The 20,615-nt window shown below is 39.6% G+C and overlaps 1 protein-coding gene across 5 annotated transcripts in view; it reads left to right on the top strand.

Annotated features, from left to right (window-relative positions):
• The window catches only part of BMPER (BMP binding endothelial regulator), a 258,092-nt gene that overhangs the window by 42,662 nt on the left and 194,815 nt on the right, over nt 1-20,615 (top strand). For all 5 annotated transcript variants that reach the window (XM_086692840.1, XM_086692859.1, XM_025929717.2 and 2 more), the window contains exon 4: nt 16,757-16,839. In XM_086692840.1, coding sequence (XP_086548966.1) covers nt 16,757-16,839 — 83 coding nt within the window. The remainder of the gene's footprint in view (nt 1-16,756; nt 16,840-20,615) is intronic.

The raw sequence follows: 20,615 nt of genomic DNA, 5'->3' as shown, positions 1-20,615 counted from the left end.
TATTATTATTCTGATTTAACAGATGGGGAAACTTTGCTTAGGGATATGAAGTGATGTTTTTGACTATCCCACAGTCGCTGAGAGGTGGGAGAGGGGACTGACTCCAAATGCTCTGTTCTTCCTGGTATCACATGGCCTATGAGATAAGAAGGAGGGAGGAGAGACTTAGAGAATTAGAAGGGCTCTGGAAATAAAGGAGAGATATGCTAGCCTCAGTATTTGCCTTGCCATAGCCCTTCTCTCTCCATGGGCTTTTATAAGCTTGGGTGAACCCACAATTTCAAGGGAAATATGTGGGTAGAGAAGTTTTGTGGAGGTGATTGAAAACAACACGTGGCTTAGGAGGTGGTGACTTTTTTTTACTAACCGACATTTTTTGGGAATCCCTAACGTAACGTTTTTTTCCTCTTCAGTATCTGTGACTGTTTATACTGCAGCAATGTCCCACTGGGACAACTTAGATGAGTTTGGTCTTTCATGAGTATGTGTGTACCTGCTTTCATAAAATATTTTTAATAGAGAATGCATTCATACAATTAAAACTACACAAAGCATGTACGGTCAAAGGCTTTCTCCCACTTTTGACTTCAGCCACCTGGTATCCTTTACTGGAGACAACCAGATTCTTGGTGATCCTTCTGGAGCCAACCTCTGAATAACTGTGTATGTGTGTTTAATTTTCAACCAAACGAAAGTCTCCACTAGCTTTACTTCTAGCAGTTTTAATGTAAGACTCTAACCTATCAGTTAAACATCTTGGGGATCTGCAGTGCTCTGAAAGACATCCCACCATTGAGCTACCCATTTCCAGTTGCCACTGCTTATTTTTACCATGATTTTGAGCTTAAGAGAATTTTTGATATGTTTCTTGATGAAAGTTGTTAGATTAATGGAATGCCTGCATATATATTTTAACTTATGAAGTATAATTAAATATATCTACTAGCCCCAGAAATTTGAGTGCGGGTTGTTTATAGGTTTTTAAAGACAAGGAAAAAAAAAAAAAACATAACAAAAGAACTAGAGGGGTTTATTTTTTTCCCCTCTTTTTCTCTCACTGAATAAAGATGCATAAAATGTTAGATTTCATAGATTGGCTTCCCATAATATAAGCCATTTAAATAAAAATAACCTTACATGTTAAAAAAAATCTTGTTAACATTAAAATCATACTTTACAAAAATCTGTTTTAGTTGTTAAAACTAGTAAGAAAACATGAAACAGAGATCAGCTTTCAAATTTGTCTCAACCCATTTTTATTCAGGGCCTCTGTTTTTTAAATTCTGTAGGATTTTGGAAGGCAGTTTAAGTGAAGAGTTTGTGGTTGCCTTTAAGTTAGAAGATTAGATTTCCAAGGCTTGCTGCTGGCTTGGGTGTATCAGTTTTCACTTTTCTAAAATGGGCAAGTTGAGGATGTTTTCATTGTGGTGGAGGAGGCTGATGGCCCTGGTCTCCCTGTTGTATAAAATGTAAAGTACTTCAGTCAGGTGTGGGCCTGACAGCTGTATTAAAACACAGATGTTCTCTCCATTCAGCTGCTGATGCATAGTCTATGAGTTTTCTGTTTGTGCATAACAAGCGATGACAAACTTAGTGGCCTGAAATAACACTCTTTATTGTCTCATAGTTTCCACGAGTTAGGATTCTGGGTATGGTGTAGTTGGGTCTCACAGGTCTGCATTTAAAGTCAGCCAGGGCTGGGGTCTCATCTGAGGCTCAAGGTCATCTTCTAAGCTCATGTTTTTGTTAGTAGAATTCAGTTCCTTGCATCTGTGGAATAGCTTGCTTCTTCAAGGTCAGGAGGAGAGCATCTCTCTGACCTACAGACCTTTTTATAAAGGGTTCACCTATTAGGTCAGGCCCACTCAGGATAGTCTCCCTTTTTAATAGCTCAAAGTCAAACCGATTAAGAATGTTAATTACACCTGTAAAATGTATTCATTCATTCATTCATTCATTCATTCATTTAGTTTTTGAGAGAGTGAAAGAGTGCAAGTGGGGGAGGGGCAGAAGGAGAGGGAGATAAAGAATCTTAAGCAGGCTCCATGCCCAGCACAGAGCACGAGATTATGGCCTGAGCTGAAATCAAGAGTCAGACACTTAAATGACTGAGCCACCCAGGTGCCCCTCTGCAAAATCTCTTTACCTTTGCTAAGTGAGATAGCCTACTCATGGGAGTGCCATTCATCACATTCATAGGTCATGCCCACTGTCAAGGGCAGGGGATTACACAAGGTGGATATGTCAGGGAGTGGAAATCTTGGGGTTCATCTTCGAAGTCTACCGACCATACTGAGAGCAGTTCTGGGATGCATGGCAAATAGAAGCATCTATGGAGAATGATGCTTAGAGCTAGGAGATAGGTTATGGATCACACTGCACACTGTAAGTGCTAGCAAATGCTGACTTTTGGCTACTTTCTCTCCTTCTCCGGTTTGGTGGCCACCAAGCCCGCAAGGTCTGGTTCTTGCCTGTCCTCTATCCTTCTCTTGTTTTGGACTTCTCCAGATAGGAGACTTTCTTTCATTTCCCCTTGTGTTCTGTACTCACTTCCTGCCATGGGGCTTCGCACATACTGTTTCCTGTGCATGGGCTGCTTTTCCATTCGATGTCATGTAGTTAACATGTACCCTTTCTCACTGTAGGCATCACTTCCTAGATTCCACGGCTACTTGTCATAAAATCCCTCCTTCTTAAGACTAGGCACAATTGTCATTTAGCATTTTTGTTTTCTGTAACTCCCACTCAACTGGAGGCTTTGTGTAGGTAGCAACTATAGTATTCTCAGCTGTGAGCCCTGTGCCTGGCACACCATGGTTGCCTACTGAATATATGTTGGCAAAAGGGCAGTGAGAGGAAGATAGGAAAATTTGGACCAAATTTCAGTCTTCCGTAGTTAGTAACTCATAATGTCAACTGCATAGTTAGTATATTACTACTCGGCCATGTGCATCTTAATACATCTTATGTCCTTTTTGGATTCTGCATAGCTTAAAAAAGAGTTGAGTAAGAATTACAGGGAAAGAATAACAATGTATAAACAGGAATGAAAAATGGCTGAATGTTTATAAACCAGTCCCACGATCCTGATACTTTATTGTTTCTTCACTGAATTCCATAGAGGTTAAAAAAAAGTCCTTAAAATCACCACCGCCTCTGTGTATTTTTATGTGGTGGTGGCTGTAGTATATTTCAGTATTAACAGACTTAGTGATAACCTCAATGTAATTTTCGGTAGCTTTTCCTTGTATTGTACAAAGTTACCAAGTAATATTATGCAGTTAGGACTTCAGATTTCCTAGTTGCCTTCATTTTGATATGATTATCTGCTTTCTTTTATCACATCATATAAAACACACCTCTAATTTGGCTTTGAGTTTTCTGCAGCTGCTCTTAAAACTATTCTGTGACTGCTTGTAACTTGCCCGCCGTGAAGCGTAAACCTCTCTGTACTTTAAGATGATTCCCCCCACCCCTTTCCTGTCTTATGTTTCACTATAGGAATGAAATCAGTGATGCTTATCATCTGAAAATGTCTTGGAATCAAAACATTCTGATCTCCTTTGAGGCTTCTTATGGCATTGTTTCATGGAAGCTATCGAACTGAGAAAAAAAAATAAAGCTAGGTGTTCTGAATGGAAAGTTGGGGTGCATCATTAGAAACTACAGGAAAGAAATGATTTGACGCAGAAGCCCCCAGTGCCTGTCTAGGTTCTCTTTGATTTCTTGCTTAAGTTTGGCAACTGCAAAATTGAAAGTATGTCTTTATGTGTGACATATATTTATTTATGAAGATGCAGGAATGTACATGCATCTATTTATTATTTTAAAAATGATCACCATGCTGCAATTATAACCATTCTTTTAAAAAAAATTTTTTTTTAACGTTTATTTATTATTGAGAGACAGAGAGACACAGAGCATGAGCAGGGGAGGGGCCGAGAGATGGAGAGACACAGAATCGAAAGCAGGCTCTAGGCTCTGAGCTGTCAGCACAGAGCCCGAAGCAGGGCTCAAACTCACAAACTGCCAAGATCATGACCTGAGCTGAAGTCGGACGCTTAACCGACTGAGCCACCCAGGCACTCCATTGATTATAACCATTCTTAATGAGCTTTGATCAGGGACTACTCTCTTTATCTTCAGAGAAAAAATTGGTACTTTCTAGGTTTTGTTTTTGAGAGGAATCTCATTTTGAGAGCTAATGTGTTTGCCTTAGAAAACTGTCTGCTAGGGGCGCCTGGGTGGCGCAGTCGGTTAAGTGTCCGACTTCAGCCAGGTCACGATCTCGCGGTCTGTGAGTTCGAGCCCCGTGTCAGGCTCTGGGCTGATGGCTCAGAGCCTGGAGCCTGTTTCCGATTCTGTGTCTCCCTCTCTCTCTGCCCCTCCCCCGTTCATGCTCTGTCTCTCTCTGTCCCAAAAATAAATAAACGTTGAAAAAAAATTTTTTTAAAAAAAAGAAAACTGTCTGCTAGAGAGGCTAATATTCAACAGAATTGATGATAATGCAGGTGAACAAAGTACATTGGTATGTCCATGAACTTGAGTGCATCCTTCACTCAGATGAGCTTATTTCTACCGTAGCCAGCTAATTATGCTTCCAGTAGCTTGGTGGTTAAAGGGCTCAAGATGTTTATCTGCAGACATGTTTGGGCATTGACCAGCTGATGTTTACCCCATGAAGCAGCCCAGTGCCTACCTGAGACTGTCTGGGGATTCTCTCAGCCATACCTGGGATAGATAGAGGGATCAGATTTAAAAATGCACTTGAGTTTTTGATGTTTTGGGTTCTGAGGACTGTGGTATGGCCACCTTGATGAGGCTGTGAATGCAAGGATAACAAGTTGGAATCCCCACCACATTCAGGAGCTAAACGCAAATGCCAAGGTAATATTTTCACGCATCTAGACAAAGGAATTCTGTGCTCTGGGGCCTGTGGATTAGAGGATAGTCATAAAAACTATCATTTGAAGAAGGAAGTAAAAGAGGACTAGACTTAGGATTAGATGCAGAATCTAACTAACTCTGCCACTTCTAGTTACTTGACTTTGCCAAGCCACCCCTTTCTGGACCTTGGTTTCCTCTTCTGTAAAACACAAGGGTCCTGAACCTGGATGTGCCTCAGAATGGCCAGGGCCGATTGTGAGATATTCAGATGCCTGAGTCCTACTCCAGACCATGTGAGTCTTAGTTTCCAGTTAGTGAGGCCCAGGCATCTGTATTCTTTATTGTGGTAAAATACATATAATTGTGATTTAAAAATGTATAGTTCAGTGCATTAAATGTATGCACATTGTCATGCAACCATTACCACTATCTATTTAAAAATATTTTTTCGTCATCCCCAACTGAAACTCTTTACCCACTAAACAATAAGTTCCTATTCTCCCTTCCCAGCCCCTGGTAACCTCTATTTTGCTTTCAGTCTCTATGAATTTGCCTATTCCAGGTGACTTGTATAAGTGGAATCATACGGTATTTGTCCTTTTGTGACTGGCTTATTTCACCTAACACAATATTTTCAAGGTTTCCATGTTGTAGCATATTTCATAATTTCATTCCTTTTTGAGGCTGAGTAATAATTCATTGTGTGCATAGAACATCTTTTGTTTATCCATTCATCCAGCAAAGTGGACATTTAGGTTCTTTCCACTGGGGATCTGTATTCTTAATTAGCCCCCATGCGGTTCTGATGTTCAACAGGCCTGGGAGCCACTGGAGTTAATGTTCTTCTGGTTCAGTTATGACTTTGTGTATAGGGGAAGGTTTAGGAAAAGAAGGGCCAGATATAATGTCGTGAGTGAAAATATGTGACTGTTGGTATTCTTAAGTTATTTATCTAGGTATATAGAATAAACAGCATAACCTTTGATGCCCATGAAATGTCCTAAACTCTAGCTAAATGTTCATGGTCTGCTATTAGGAAGAGAAGAAGCTTCACAGACCCAACAGCCTCCACTGTTAAAATACATAGCTCTGTACACAGTGGTGTGTTGGAGTTTGTTCAGTGACATCATGTTGGTCACTCGAAATAGACCATGATGTGAGTATTTACACCTTGGAAATTGGAACACACTGCAAAATCAGGGTTTTTCTCTTGTGTAGAGCTGATTATTAAACGTGAGAAACCCACCACTGACTACATGCTAGGTGTTCATTTTTTTCTTCTTTTTAACAAATGCCACTAACAAAAGAAATGCATTTTATTAAAAAAAAATTTTTTTTTAGCATTTATTCATTTTTGAGAGTGAGAGAGACAGAGCATGAGCGGGGGAGGGGCAGAGAGAGAGGGAGACACAGAATCTGAAACAGGCTCCAGGCTCCGAGCTATCAGCACAGAGCCCGACGCGGGGCTCGAACTCACGGACCGTGAGATCATGACCCAAGCCGAAGTCGGACACTCAACCGACTGAGCCACCCAGGCACCCCAAGAAATGCATTTTAAAGGATAAGGCTTTGTTGACAAGCTAAAATCCAGAAATCCATGGTTTTAAATCCAGGAAGCACAGATGATTGATAGCACAGAGCTCCCATTAAGCACCTCTCCTTGAACTCCATGTTAGATGAGGTTTAGGCTTATCTGTTGGTGGCGAATTCTCCTCATCCCTCTTCAAGTATGATCATGCCCATCAATGACTACTTTTCTTGTCAGATATTTGGCAATCTCTTCTACAGCTTCTGCCAATAGGCGAAGGTCGTTTTCAATTCTGTCCTGTTTTCAGAGAAGGTGAATTTTTCTCTTTAATGCCTTATCTATCCATGTTTTAAATGTAATGAAGACCTGCCTCAGATTTTGTGGCATGATATCAAAGGGGGGCCACACACAGCTTCTCAGAAGACTCTTTAGTTTGGGCTGTTTAATCAGACACCTTTTCTGCTGGCCACACAGTCCTAAAATCATCCCAAGCAAATAAGGCAGCTCAAACCTTCTAGAAAAGAGCCTGGGTGAAGGAGGTGGCAGATAAGAAGAAAAAGATGGGTGTAGGAATCTGCATTCTTACAGCCGCCCCCCCTCAACCCGCCCCGGGCCCCCCAGGGATGTACTTAGTCCTTGGACTGCTCTTTGACAAATGCTTTATGAAAGTATACTTGGCAAACACAGGCAGGCTTCATCCTGCAGGGGAGAGGCTCCTAGATGATGTATGCATCAAGCCTGATTTTCCCATATAAATAATTTTTTAAATGGTATAAAAAGGGGCATGCCCAACAGGGGTATTTTGCAGACGTAGACAAGCTTGTTCCAAAGTTTATATAAAAAGGCAAAAGACCTAGAATAACCAAAATAATTTTGTAAAATAAGAATAAAGGGGGAAAAATCAGCCTACCCAATTTCAAGACTTTTAATATAGCTGTAGTAGTAAAGATAGCGTGGTACTGGCTGAGGAATAGACATATACATCAATGGAACAGAATGGAAAGCTCAGAAACAGACTCACACAAAATGCACAACTGACTTTTCACAAAGGTGTTAGGGCAATTCAATGGAAGAAGACTAACCTTTTCAGCCTGTGGTGCTGGAAGAATTAGACATACATAGGCAAAAAAACACAAAAAACAAACCAAAAAAACATGATCTAAACCTCATATGTTATATAACAATGAACTCAAAATTGATCATTGACTTAAATGTCAACACAGATGGCAATAAAGTACAAGAAGATACTCAATATCATTGGCCATTAGGAAAATGCAAATCAAAACCACAGTGAGATATTACTACTCACCTATCAAAATGGCTAAAGAAAAAAATAGCATGATTAACAAATGCTGGTAAAGATGTCAGAAATGTCTCACATGTTGCTGGTGAAAATATCAAATGAGTCAGCTACTCTGGACATGATTATGATGGTTTATAGAAATAAACATACACTTAATCATATAACCTAGCAATTGTTCTTTTGGGCAATTCCAGTCAGATGAAAACCAGTGTGACCTCAAAACTCTATACACAAATGTTCACAGCAGTTTTAATCATAATAGGCAAAAACTGGATGAAACCCACATGTTCTTCAGTGGTTCAAAAAACTGTTTCTTTTGTACTGTGGAATACTACTCTGCAATAAAAAGGGAAGATGCTATTGATTCATGCAAAAACTTGGATGTATGTCAAAACGATTTTTCTAAAAGAGCCAGTCTCAAAAGGTGGCATATTATATGGTTCCATTTATACATAACATTCTTGAATAACAAAATGATACAGATGGAGAGCTGATTAATGGTTGTCCTAACTTAGGGATAAAGGCTAGTGGAGTGAGCGTTGTTATAAATGAATAGGCTGAGAGGGCCTTGTCTGTGAATGTTTTGAATGTCTTTGAATGTTTATTGGTTACACAAAGATACACATGTAATAAAATTGCATAGAAACACACACACACACACACATACACACACACACACACGCATGCAGCTACACATACACACTCCTGAGTGCATGTAAAGCCAGTAAAGCCAGTAAAATTTGAATAAGCTCTGTGGACTCCACCAATGTCCATTCCTGATTTTGATATTTTACTATAGTTATGCTAGACATTAACACTGGGAGAGGCTGGGTTAAAGGTGCATGAAAAAAATACTTTTTTTGTATCTTTCTGCGAATCTGTAATTCTTCCAAAATAAAAAGTAAAAGAAAAATGGGGGGGGTGATAAGATATTTCTGACAATTTTTCTGTAGTAAGCCCTATGCATCCTATCTAATCAACCATAAAGGTTACATCTGTGTAATATGCTTCCCAAAGTATAAACATTGTGCAGGTCAATGCATTAATCACACAGATGGCATGTCATATGTATGTTGTATATAACTCATTTCTTCTTCATGCTAGTCAAAGACATTTTCTCTGATGTCCTTGAAATTGCTTTGGGGAAACTGAGGGTCTCATTCATGACTCTTTATCTGTGACCCCCATAATTTACCCTATGAAATTGTTGGTTGTTTGGCTGTTGTCAAATGAATTTTATTTTCTTAGACTGCTGCTGTGTACCCCAAAGTGTGAAACGTGTTCCTATTTTGAAAAATGCATGAACCCAAACTGAGATGTTTGAATTTGATCTTTTGATCCCTTATTATTTATTGCTCCAAAAGGCCTATGGCATAGCATGACTGTTAACCAAGGGAAAGACGTTCAGAACAGAGTTTAAACATAGACCCCCAAAGGCAGGTCTTGCCTCTTCAGCCGCAAAACCTGCATTTTACTTTATCATCTTGGTCTTTAGACATCACTGGAATGTGATGTTGAAGTATCACTGGGAGGCAGCATGTCACATTCCCTAGGGATGCCATTTTTACTTTCGAAGCTTCCACTTTCTGAGCTTCCTCTGTGTGCCTGGCAGGAACCAAATAATGAATGGAACATGGATTTTGGAGTGAGATAAAAAGAATGGCTGTATGACCTGGAGAAAGTAATTTAGCCTTTCTTGATTTCCTCATTAAAAAAAAAAAAAATAGGGGTAAAATGTTCTCTGTCCTGCATTTCTTTTTATGAGGATAAAATGAAATCACATGTGAAAACTCTTTGTACAGTGCCTCACCTTTAATAATTATGCAGTGACTTTTATTTTCTCTCTTCTTTGCTTTTTTCTTGTCGGAGGATTATTTATGTGATATTTCTGAAAATATTTCTTGCAACTCTACTTTGGAAATGACCTCTGGCGACATTTTCCCTGCCCACATTAGAAAACCAGTCTGATGACTTAACAGGACAGTCTCTTCTGTTTTTATTCTTTTTCCATTTTTGCTCCATATGAGCTCAACCCAGTTCTTTCTCCTATGCCTGTTGAGAAGCAATGGGTATTGGCTGTTTGACAATGGGGTGCTGAGGATGGAGTGGCTGTTGCAATGCCGATTCAGTCCAGAGGGAGAAGCACTCCTGTATTCAGGAGGGTTTATGGTAAGAACAGATTAAATGCAGGAATGATGGGTGATGTGGCTCATATAAAAAAGTTGTTGCAAGCATTTTTCTACCTTAATGCATTGCATATTTCCTTTATTGTATTAATTACACTAAAAGTTTGAAAGCATATTTTATTGCATAGAATACTAATTTATTTGTGGCTCATAGAATCTGTTTTATTACCTTAATATCAATGCCAGATATTGTATGTATTATAATCTTATGAACTTACGAGACTGGCTCTGTAAGCCACAATTTCCTCACTTTATGGTCTTCAATAAACACATAGATTAGAAATCCAAGTAAGTCACGTGGCAATTTTATGTTCCTTTATACTGGTGAAGTGAGTTGAATTTGCAAATCATCTATACTTCTCTGATATTTCTGCATATTTGGGATTTTATTCATAGAACCATCAAAAATTAAGTGAAATCGCTTTCTGCCATTTCTTTTTCTATTGATCATTTGATTTCAATGATATATTTAATATCTAATTGGAAAACAAAACAAAAAAAGCCATGAAAAAGAATGTTGTGGGGGGCACACACCACTGTTTAAGAACTCAGTTCACGGGGCTGATTCTTTCTCTTGGGATTGAGGAAATGGTTTGACTATAAAATTCCCATTAGCCAAAAATAAGCAAAATTGCCTGCAGGATTCATGGTAGGTACAGCCTTGGAGAGTAATAAAAGACTGTTTTAAATGAACTCCTAAGGACACGATATAAGCCCTAGAATGGCTAGTCAGATTTTATGTTTATCCCTCTTGATTATACTTCCATATGTTTCTGGAGAACAGTGTCTGAAAAGTGGTTCATTAAAAAAATTGTATTCGACTGGGGTAATTTGGGGCTTATTGACCAAGTCCCAGGGGTGGGGGTACCCTATCAGGTGGCCCGGAAGCAGCAAAGAATGGCAGGACTGTCTGCTCTGCTTCCCTGTACCATGTGGCATGAACTGACTTCAAAGACCCCAACGTTGCTTTAAGTAAGTATTACAGTTTGCTAACCCTCCCCCCGTGAAAGACAAGGGTAGACTAGAAATTTGGGGGACCAGAGTGGAATTGGGAAAGAAAGTCGCCTTCCTGAAAATTTACTTAAGAGGAGGCTCGCACAGCATGGGAAGAGGGGACCTGGAAACTGTTGATAGCTTCTCACTTCTAAGGTTTGGTAAGTACTGGATGCTCAAGGACTTTCCTTCATTATGTTCAGCCCTAGCTGCCTGGTCCATGGGCGTGGTAGAGTTAGTCAGTATTAGAAGAGACAGATTTTGACATCAAAGTTGCTCCAGGAAAGCTTTGCTGTTTCTGGAAGTAGAATACTGAATTGAACTGGTCCACCTGATAAGAGAAGATAGGCAGTCCAAGGAATGTCATCCTTTCAAAATTCTTTTCCTGTGGTTTGCAGGAATAGCTGCATGTTAGTGCTTACTATGTATTCCTAGTGAAATTAGACACTTCTTAAGTAACTGATACACATAAAGTACTGTCAGAGACCTGGAAAAGACATTTGAAAGGCCACTTACACATGGGGAAAGAGCACAGGAGCACTCCTTTAGTGGAGAAATTTCTAGGAAGGGTTTCCAGAAGCTATGACCTTGAGCTGAGTCTTAAAGGAGTTGGCCAGGCAAAGAAGGAGATCTTGGGTAACCTATGTGTCATTGTGGGGATGGTGGAGAAGGAGGGAATGGATGAGATCTGGGTTTTTTTTAAAATTTTTTTTTTTTTAACGTTTATTTTTTTTGGGACAGAGAGAGACAGAGCATGAACGGGGGAGGGGCAGAGAGAGAGGGAGACACAGAATCAGAAACAGGCTCCAGGCTCTGAGCCATCAGCCCAGAGCCCGACGCGGAGCTCGAACTCACGGACCGCGAGATCGTGACCTGGCTGAAGTCCGACGCTTAACCGACTGCGCCACCCAGGTGCCCCGAGATCTGGGTTTTTTAAGAAGGGACCAGCATTTGCAAAATCATAGGATGAGATCTTCTGGGCATATTTGGAGTGTGTTAAGTGCAGCACGTCTGCAGTGTGGGGAGATTGGGAGTAGCAGATAAGAGAATGCAGAAGTGAGTCAAGACCAGGCATGACAGCTGTATATGCTAAGAAGTTTCAATTTTATAGTAAAGGTTTTAAATCCTCTCCCACTTCCTCCTTCTAGATACTCTTATCCAATTGGTTTGGAGAAGAAAGGTTGGGGATAGATATCAGTCTACACCTCAGCCAGGCTATGAACCATTAGTCATTGATAGAGTGTAAGCATGAATGAGAATAAGACCAAGGTCTGAAAGAGCACACACGGTAGCCCATGAGAAACAGCCAGCAAGCCTGTTATAGCATTCCGGGGGGAGAAACAGCCAGCAGCTTAGTTGAAGCTTAGTTGAAGAAGGAGTGGAGACAATGGATAGGTAATTAGAAGAGAACATCTAGAAGGTGTGTGTGTTGTGGTGGTGGGGAGAAGGGTGGAAGAAAGGAAGGGTGGCCAGACACCACAGAGAATCCTGTAAGGTAAAGACATAAGGTATTCTTACCTGTAAGGTAAAGAGTGTCCTTTGGATTGGGTACTTAGTAGGCAGCCGCAGCCAGAGAGAGTGATGTTTCAGTGGGATGGTGGAGGCAGGTAGCCCAAGGTGAAGACCTTGAATTTGCTTGAAGAAGCCTTCAAGTTTGTTATGGTTAAGGAGAGTAGATAATCCCAGGGACCTAGATGGAGTTCCAAGAATGAAAAAGAAAGGGCCGGAAAGGCAGGTTGGGGCTATGTTGGAAGGTGCTTGGGGTTGTTATTGGTAATGGTAAGATCCAACTATATGCTCTTAGACTAATGTTTACCTGACAGTTGAGAAGGTTAAGCCCTTTTAGGGTGAGACCAGGTGGAGGTAAGGCTCATTAGAAGGCCAACGCCACTTTTTATGACCCTGATGATTTTTAACAGCTATTTTAGCAGCAATGATGAAAATGTGTGGTATTCTTTCTCCCTTGGGATAATGTGACTGTTGAAAGAGGTCACAGCTAATTGGAAAAATGAATTTTATTGCTTAATTGTGGATTCAATTTATTTGTGTACTTCCTGTTACCATTGCCATGTGTTTTCTGAATTGAATAGTTGACCAGGCCAAGCTTCTCTATAAGAGTATGTTTGTTTAAAAAAAAAAAAAAATGCTCTGAAATTCTTCCCCACCCTGAAAATATTTAACATATAAAAAGCCAAAATTACATACATAAGTTAATATAGCTAGTTGAGGTTTGTTTTTGTTTTAGTTTAGTTTTGTAGAGAAGAGCTATTGGGGGATGTGATGGTTTTGATCAGGGTTTCTCAGTGTTGGCACAACTGACATTTTGAGTTTGTTGACCCTTTGTCATGCATTGTAGAGTGTTGAGAGCATCCCACTAGATGCTCATAATACTCTTATCTCCCAGTTGTGACAACTGAAAATATCTTCTAACATTATTAAGCGTTTCCTGGGTGGGGGATGGGGAGAGGGTAAAATTGCCCTAGGTTGAGAACTATTGGTTCTCAATATATAGTAGTGGTTTCATCAGAAAGTAACTACTTCCTCCTGCTGGAGTATGGATAGTTTCATTGAAGCTTGTGGAATCTGAGAAACTTTCTGTCATCAGAAGAAAACTAATGAATATTTATAAATTCCCGTGTCAAAAGTTGCTTTAAAAGTATTTAAATAAAAAGGAAATGCTACTTTACTGGTTGCCTGACCATTCCTCTGCCCCATTTACCCACCCTTTCATTTAGTTCCTGAATCTGCTGTCCTTTAATTTCAATCTCAATGCAAAGGATATTATGGAAAGGATATTATGCCTTAGAAAGTGCCTGAATAATATCACCCATCTAGAACTGGATGTGAAAGGACCTAAATTCTCCACACCCAGCGTGGAGCCTCACGCAAGTTCAATCTCATGACTGTGAGATCATGACCTGAGCCAAAATCAAGAGTTGGACACTTAACCAACTGAGCCATCGAGGTGCCCCGTAAATGTTTGTTATAATTTGACAGAGTAATTTTATGCCTATGACATATAATACAAGAAATTGGGCTTCTATTTTGTGTTAGCTCTTTAAATGGAATTTTTTGAGTAGCTCATTTTTATTATATTTTTGAAGAGATCAGTCCACATTGGATTGGAAGAACAAAACCAAAACAAACTGTCTTTCACTGGAGGTAGTTTGAGAAGCACTGCCTTGAGGTATGATGGAAATATATTTTTGCTTCTCTTTCTACCCTGACCAGTAATTCCTCCTGTGGGGTTTCAGTAAAAAAAGAGGGGCAAGACACTGCCTGTCTTCCCTATTAGCATAAAATCGGTGGCAAATATAATTTATTATAAAGAAATTTGCCTTACACAAAATAAGAGATAACATGAGGTAAGCATGAGGTTCTCTTTGATTGTATATGTAAGTCTTCACATAGCTCATGTTAGTGTCTTGCATTAAATAACATGTTTATCTTAGAACAGAAATCGAAAGTGTGGTGAAAATGTCCATTTAAAAAGTATTTTAACCCCAGGAAGTCCTTAGATACGCAGTCTGCTAGAATGTTTGGTGTCCTGGGTCTCCGTACTAGCTGATGTTGGTGAAGGCAGGTAGAAAAAGGAAAAGGCATGGACTGTACTTGCTAAAGAGATTAACACAAATGTTTTGAGTCTATTCTGTTGTTCAGACTCATCCAACGTTTGGGAAAATCTGTTCCATGGACTCAGCTGTGGTAGGCTGACACGTGAACATGAAGCAATGAGCACTTCACAGTTTGACCTTGTTCTTTGTATGTTAAACTACAGTGGAGGAGCCAGCCTTCCAACTGACACTTACTTGAGGGAGAAAGCATTGCTAGGTTCTCTGCACTGTGGACCACTTGTTTGAATACCTTTTATCCCGTATTGAGTGGAATAATCCAGAGAGGCCTGTCCCACTCCTGGGGCCCTTCACGCATGACCTGGCATTGTGTAGGAACAGTCTCTTGGCTGGCAGTTCCTGCCTGGTCTATATGGTTTTGTAGTGTACTTCCTCCTCCAAAGTAAAAAAGGCAAGATCTTTGCTCGCTCTATTAGCAGCAGAAAATCGCCCTTTCTTTCAGTTTTTTTTTTTTTTTAATCCAGAGGATGAAAATATATAACATATTTGGAAACTCCACTGGCAGACTTGGCAGGCGTTTCATATTTACTTGGACTTAACATGAATTGGATTTGGTCCTCTGATTTCCCCGCCTCCATCTCTCGGAACAAGTTATTTATTATCCAAGTGAGTCTGTGTTAGTGGATCAGACATGCGCATGGAACATCTATTGTAAGTGTGTTTGTTCAGTAAGATTTATGCTAGCCCAAATTGTTTTATATTGGTTTTCATTGTTGAAAATTTACTGTATTCATTCTTGGTTTGGCGTAAGTATTTGTAAGTGTGCTAGGGGTTCCTGTGGTTGAACATTTTATCACTGTAACACTTCATGCAAAGGAAATTAAAAAATATATAGTGAAAGCATTTCCCTAATATGTTTCCAATCAGCTGTGTACTTCAGTAATTTGATTTGTAGGAACTAGAGAGAAGAGTATTACTGAGCTCTTTTCAATCATTCATAATTCTCTGAGAATTCAGATCATGGTTCCAAGTTATGAAATTTTCTCTTGAAATTTTCTTCAGGACTTTAGGATTCTTTTTTGTGTGTGTAAAGAGGGCTTTTTTATTTTATTTTATTTTATTTTATTTTATTTTATTTTATTTTATTTTATTTTATTTTATTTTATTTTATTTCATTACCACAGCATTATCTAAAAGAATTCAGGGAAGGAGGTATGAGTCTTCTGTCTGTATCTTGGACAAGAAAAACTGATGTGGATTGAGGTTGATTGGCTTGTCAGAAGTCAGTCATTGGTACAGAGAGGCAGGACTTTTTATTTCTGCGTTATCCCGTGTATGTGTTCCTGCTTCTGTACTCCTTGGGCTAAGCAGTCAGACTGTAATTCCTAAGACCCTTTGCCTGGTGGGCTCCTCATAATCTAATATACAGTGACTAGTGACATAGGCAGTAACATCTTCCCTGAAAGTGTACCACACAAGGTGGAGGGCGATATTTGGTCAAGCTAAATTAAGATCTAGGCTGTGATCCTTGTGCCATTATTTCTTTGGCTCTTTCTACAGGGACTTAAGCTAATTGGCTTGTTTCCTCTTTTGAGGATCTCTGGCCTTTGACTTGTTTTTGCCAATGAATGAACATGACTTCTGTTTTGGCTGGTGAATTAACTTGTGATAACCCATAAATTTATGGTTTCAGATTTCCTTAATCTAGTTCACTACTTAAAGTAAGATCCAGGTGAAATGTGAAATCATAGCCCTTAAACTGGGAGGCAAGAGATGGGAGGTTTTCATCTGGTGAAGACAGTAGCTTGCCAAGAGTCTTAGATACATATAGAATTTCATAATCATTTCCTGTATTTTAATATCCTGCTTTTATTTCCTACCATGTTTTAACCTTCCCTCTTGACCTTCAGCAATTTTGTGTTCATTTAAGCCTTATGAAAAATCCCCTTTCACAGTGGTGATTTTAGCCCTGGTGCTCCTCCTACGTCAGTGAGCATAAAGTCATGAGGTCATGCATTTTGGCCAAGAGAGTACATCAATCCATGCTTTTCCATTTGAAAACATAGTCTTGGGGGTTAATCTGCTTAGTAGTCAAAGAATTAATGTAAGTGAAAACCAAGTGGATATTTAGAAGGCTTAGTTGTGTTTTGGAGAAAATAGCCAAGGAACATGATGGTTCCTGCTATTGCCAGTCCTGGCTTAGAAGACATAACTTTTTTTGCTCCAAAGAAAAAGGAAACACGTATTCACTCTTGGTCTTTTTCCTGCTTCTGTGTTTCACGTTTAGGTTGCACCTATGAAGGAAGTACCTATAACAGCTCCTTCAGATGGCAGAGTCCTGCACAACCCTGTGTTCTACGTCAGTGCCAGGTAAAGTCTATTTTATTTTCCACTGAAAAGGAATCAGTAAAGTCTTCCTCAGAAGCACCTTTTAGACAGCACAGAAGGAAACCAAAAAAAAAAAAAAAAAAAAAGTGAAACAGAAATGAGAAACAAATAAAAAAACAACTGTATCCTTATACATATTTATTGTGATGTTCACCATAACAAGACAGGCACAGAGTAGATATTATATCGCACTTGCTTCCAGAAACATGCAGTGGAATTGTTCACCATTGTTAAATTGCGCCTGGAAAATCTCCGGAAAGATGTATATGTCCTTGGGGAAAATTCATGTCTTCCTGTGAGTCAACTTTGTGCAAAACATGAATTCCTGTTAGCAGAAAGAGGTATTGTTAGAGGATATATGTTTTCCTTCTCTGATTTAGAAACATTTTGAACGGGAGCCAATCTGTAAGCTTATTAAATCAAAGCAATTAGTACACTCTAACCTCAATGATTTCAACATGACAAATTTGAGAAACACCAGTTCAATTCCTAAGGAGCCCACTGTGGCTGGTGCTGGCTGCTCTCTGCCAAGGGTGCTGATTCTACAGGACTCTAGTTGTTATAGGGCTTCAACACAGCAAGAGAAACTAAAGGAGAAATGAAGAATCTAAACATTCAAACTCCTTTTCTTATCTCTAAGGAAATAATTTAAAAAATGCTCATCTAATTTTGGCATTATTTAAAAATTCTCTATAGAGAAGATGTTGTTAAATCATTTTACCCCTAGTCCCCTTTTACTGTCCCAGGATACGCTCTTGCGTTGAAAGGGGAAAGAAAGGTTAGTGTAATAATGCCTATTACTCTTGGATCTTATCTCAAGTATATTGACATTTAGTTTATTGAAATCCGACTTTTATGTAGCCATGCTGCTATATACCCAGAGTGGGCACACTCGCTCCTAAGGTCATCAGTTATTTATTTGGCTAAATATTCATATCATTTGTGTAGTAAATCTAAATTATTTGTTAAAATGAGCAGGAGACAGAACAGATACCAATAACAGATTAATGGAATCAATAAATATTTGTTGAATTTTTGCTCTGAGAGCTGTAAATTCATGCTTCATGGAACAAAGAGATGAGAGCAGTGAGTTGTAATAATATCAAAAGTCCACAGTCATTCTAAAATTTGCACCACCCCACCCCACCCTGCTTCTTGACCAATGAAATTTCCCCTCCTTCAGAGGGGCACTCGGAAAGTCCTGCTTGCATGGAATTGAAACAAGACAACCCTCTGTCTTTTGGAGTATAGTATAACATTTTTATGCAACAGCCAGAGGGCTTGAATATCCCCAAATTGCATGGAACAGTGGTGACGTTTGCTACTTTCGGATGAAGACTTTGTTTGAATTAAATGAAAACTATTCTGTGGGAGGAAATAATTTGTAGACCGAGTAGCACATGAAGCCATTTTCAGTTGTGGACACTGCAACTCCTAGTGCCTATCGTCTTAGGTCACCGGCTACTCATCAGGCCCACAGAGAATGATGCGGGAATATCCCATTATTATTGGAAGAGATCTCAAGGACTAACAGCCCTGGGAGTCAGGAAGGGCTGAACTGCAGAATAGAGCCCAGAGGGGATGTTATCTACCAAAGATGAACTTTTGCCTTTTCATTTTCCTTCTTTAAAAAAAAATTTTTTTAATGTTTATTTATTTTTTAGAGAGAGAAAAGAGAGAGAGAGAGAGAGAGTAGGGGAGGGGTAGAGAGAGGAAATGCAGAATCTGAAGCAGGCTCCAGGCTCCCAGCTGTCAGCACAGAGCCCGACGTGGGGCTCAAACCCACGAACTGAAAGATCATGACCTGAGCCTAAGTCAGATGCTTAACCAACTGAGCCACCCAGGCGCCCCAATCATTCTCCTCCTTTTGAAAAACTTTGCCTGAGTCCTACGTGTCAGTTTTAAAATATCATTTCATTCAATAGTCCTAAAAGCAACACTCTAAGGTAGTTGTAAAAGCTCAGCTGGCACCTTCCCACTCCTGCTTATTTTCTTCCTCTGTTAGGGAATGAAACCTCACCTGTGGGTGCGGGAAATAGCCACTTACTGGTACCTCAGGGGAGGCTTCACTTAAGACACTTCTCTGCACAATGAGACAATTGCGAACTCTCTAAGCTCTTCCCTTCTCAGGGCATGAAATCAGTAACAGAGGAGAGAGTGCAGTGTAGTGAGTGAAAAAAAAATACAGGCTCTGCCACTCACATAATGTGTTTCTTTCTCTAACCTCTCAGTCTTGTCTCCTGTGAAGTGAGGATGGTACATCTCATAGAGTAACGTGAGCAGTAAGTCAGTCTGTGGTTAAAGACACTTATGGTAGAGGTATGGACTGGACACAATAGGTGTACCAGGCAGGTAACAGGTAGTCTGACTACCTGGTTTATTTCCATTTGAGCTGAATTCTAGCTTCTTTCTTCTATCCTCCTACCAAAAGAGTTCCGATGGTGAAAAATTTACCTTTATTTTCCACTTTTACTTTTCTTACTAAAGAGAAAAATCTGAAGATCACAGACAGGAAATTCATGCTGGGAACAAATCTGAATCCTCCATCTGGATTGCAGATACTGAAGGGAAATTGATCTTGGGCCATAGCTTTTTGTATTGCTTCAGTTATATAACTGAAGCACAGATCCTTTTTTGATGTGGTATATTGTGATATTTTGACTGTTGTTCTTTTCTTTTCCAAATGTGATATAGACCACAATAAATTCCTCTGGTAGTGGAATCTTCAGGCCTGACAGATACGAAGATATTTAGGATATAACTTTCCTTGTTGGATTGAGATAATATGGTGGCAGACAGGACGAAGAAAATTATTCAGTTGTCAAATTGTTAATTTTTTTTCTTAGCATGTGCCACCCCTCCCTGCAAAACAAAATTAAACACACACACACACACACACACACACACACACACACACACAAAATCCACTTATAAAATGGACAGAGAATATGGAGAAAATTCTTCAAAGGCTAACTCTGAAAATTAATTTAAAAAATGTTTCAATTGACATTAAAATACTAGAATCCCAAGATCCACTTGCAAGTGAGTCATTTGATTTCATCATTAAGATCTAAAGGCTCTATTTTTCCATATATGGTTTGAACTTTAAAGTAGTTGTATCTGGGGGCGCCTGGATGGCTCAGTCAGTTAAGTGTGCGACTTCAACTCAGGTCATGATTGGTGGTTCATGAGTTTGAGCCCCGTGTTGGGCTCTGTGCTGACAGCTCAGAGCCTGGAGCCTGCTTCGGATTCTGTGTCTCCCTTTCTCTCTGCCCCTTCCCCACTCTCTCTCTCTCTCTCACACACAAAAATAAATAAACATGAAAAAATTATTTTAAAAAAGTAGTTTTATCTAATCTCATTGTTTGATTTTTGAGAGCCAGGCTTTCTATGTGAGGCTGAGTGAAGGCAGAGCTGGCCTTGTTATTTCTAGAAGTGTGGTAAGGAATTAGGTCTCCAGATGCCAGGCTGGGTTATTATGCTTGTACTCTGTGCCTCATAATTAATGGCTTAAAGTAGAATAACAATTATAGAAAATAGAGTAAGTGTTGACAACTTAAAACAATTGTGGATGAACGCTAGACTCTGTCAACTACCGACTTGCAGTAAGACGGTCTTAAATACTAGATTTAAAAGAAAGAAATTTGAGCCAAAGAGAAAGACTGAGGACAGGGTCAAGACAGGATTTGTGCCCTGAGTTCGAAAGCATCAGGGGTGTGAGCCGGGAGATGTGACCTCATTTGTGCCATGTCCTCTGG

The sequence above is a fragment of the Puma concolor genome, chromosome A2 (genome assembly GCF_028749965.1).
Source record: "Puma concolor isolate L17-30 chromosome A2, mPumCon1.1.hap2, whole genome shotgun sequence".
Taxonomy (NCBI): domain Eukaryota; kingdom Metazoa; phylum Chordata; class Mammalia; order Carnivora; family Felidae; genus Puma; species Puma concolor.
This window is presented reverse-complemented; position numbering and strand designations above follow the sequence as displayed.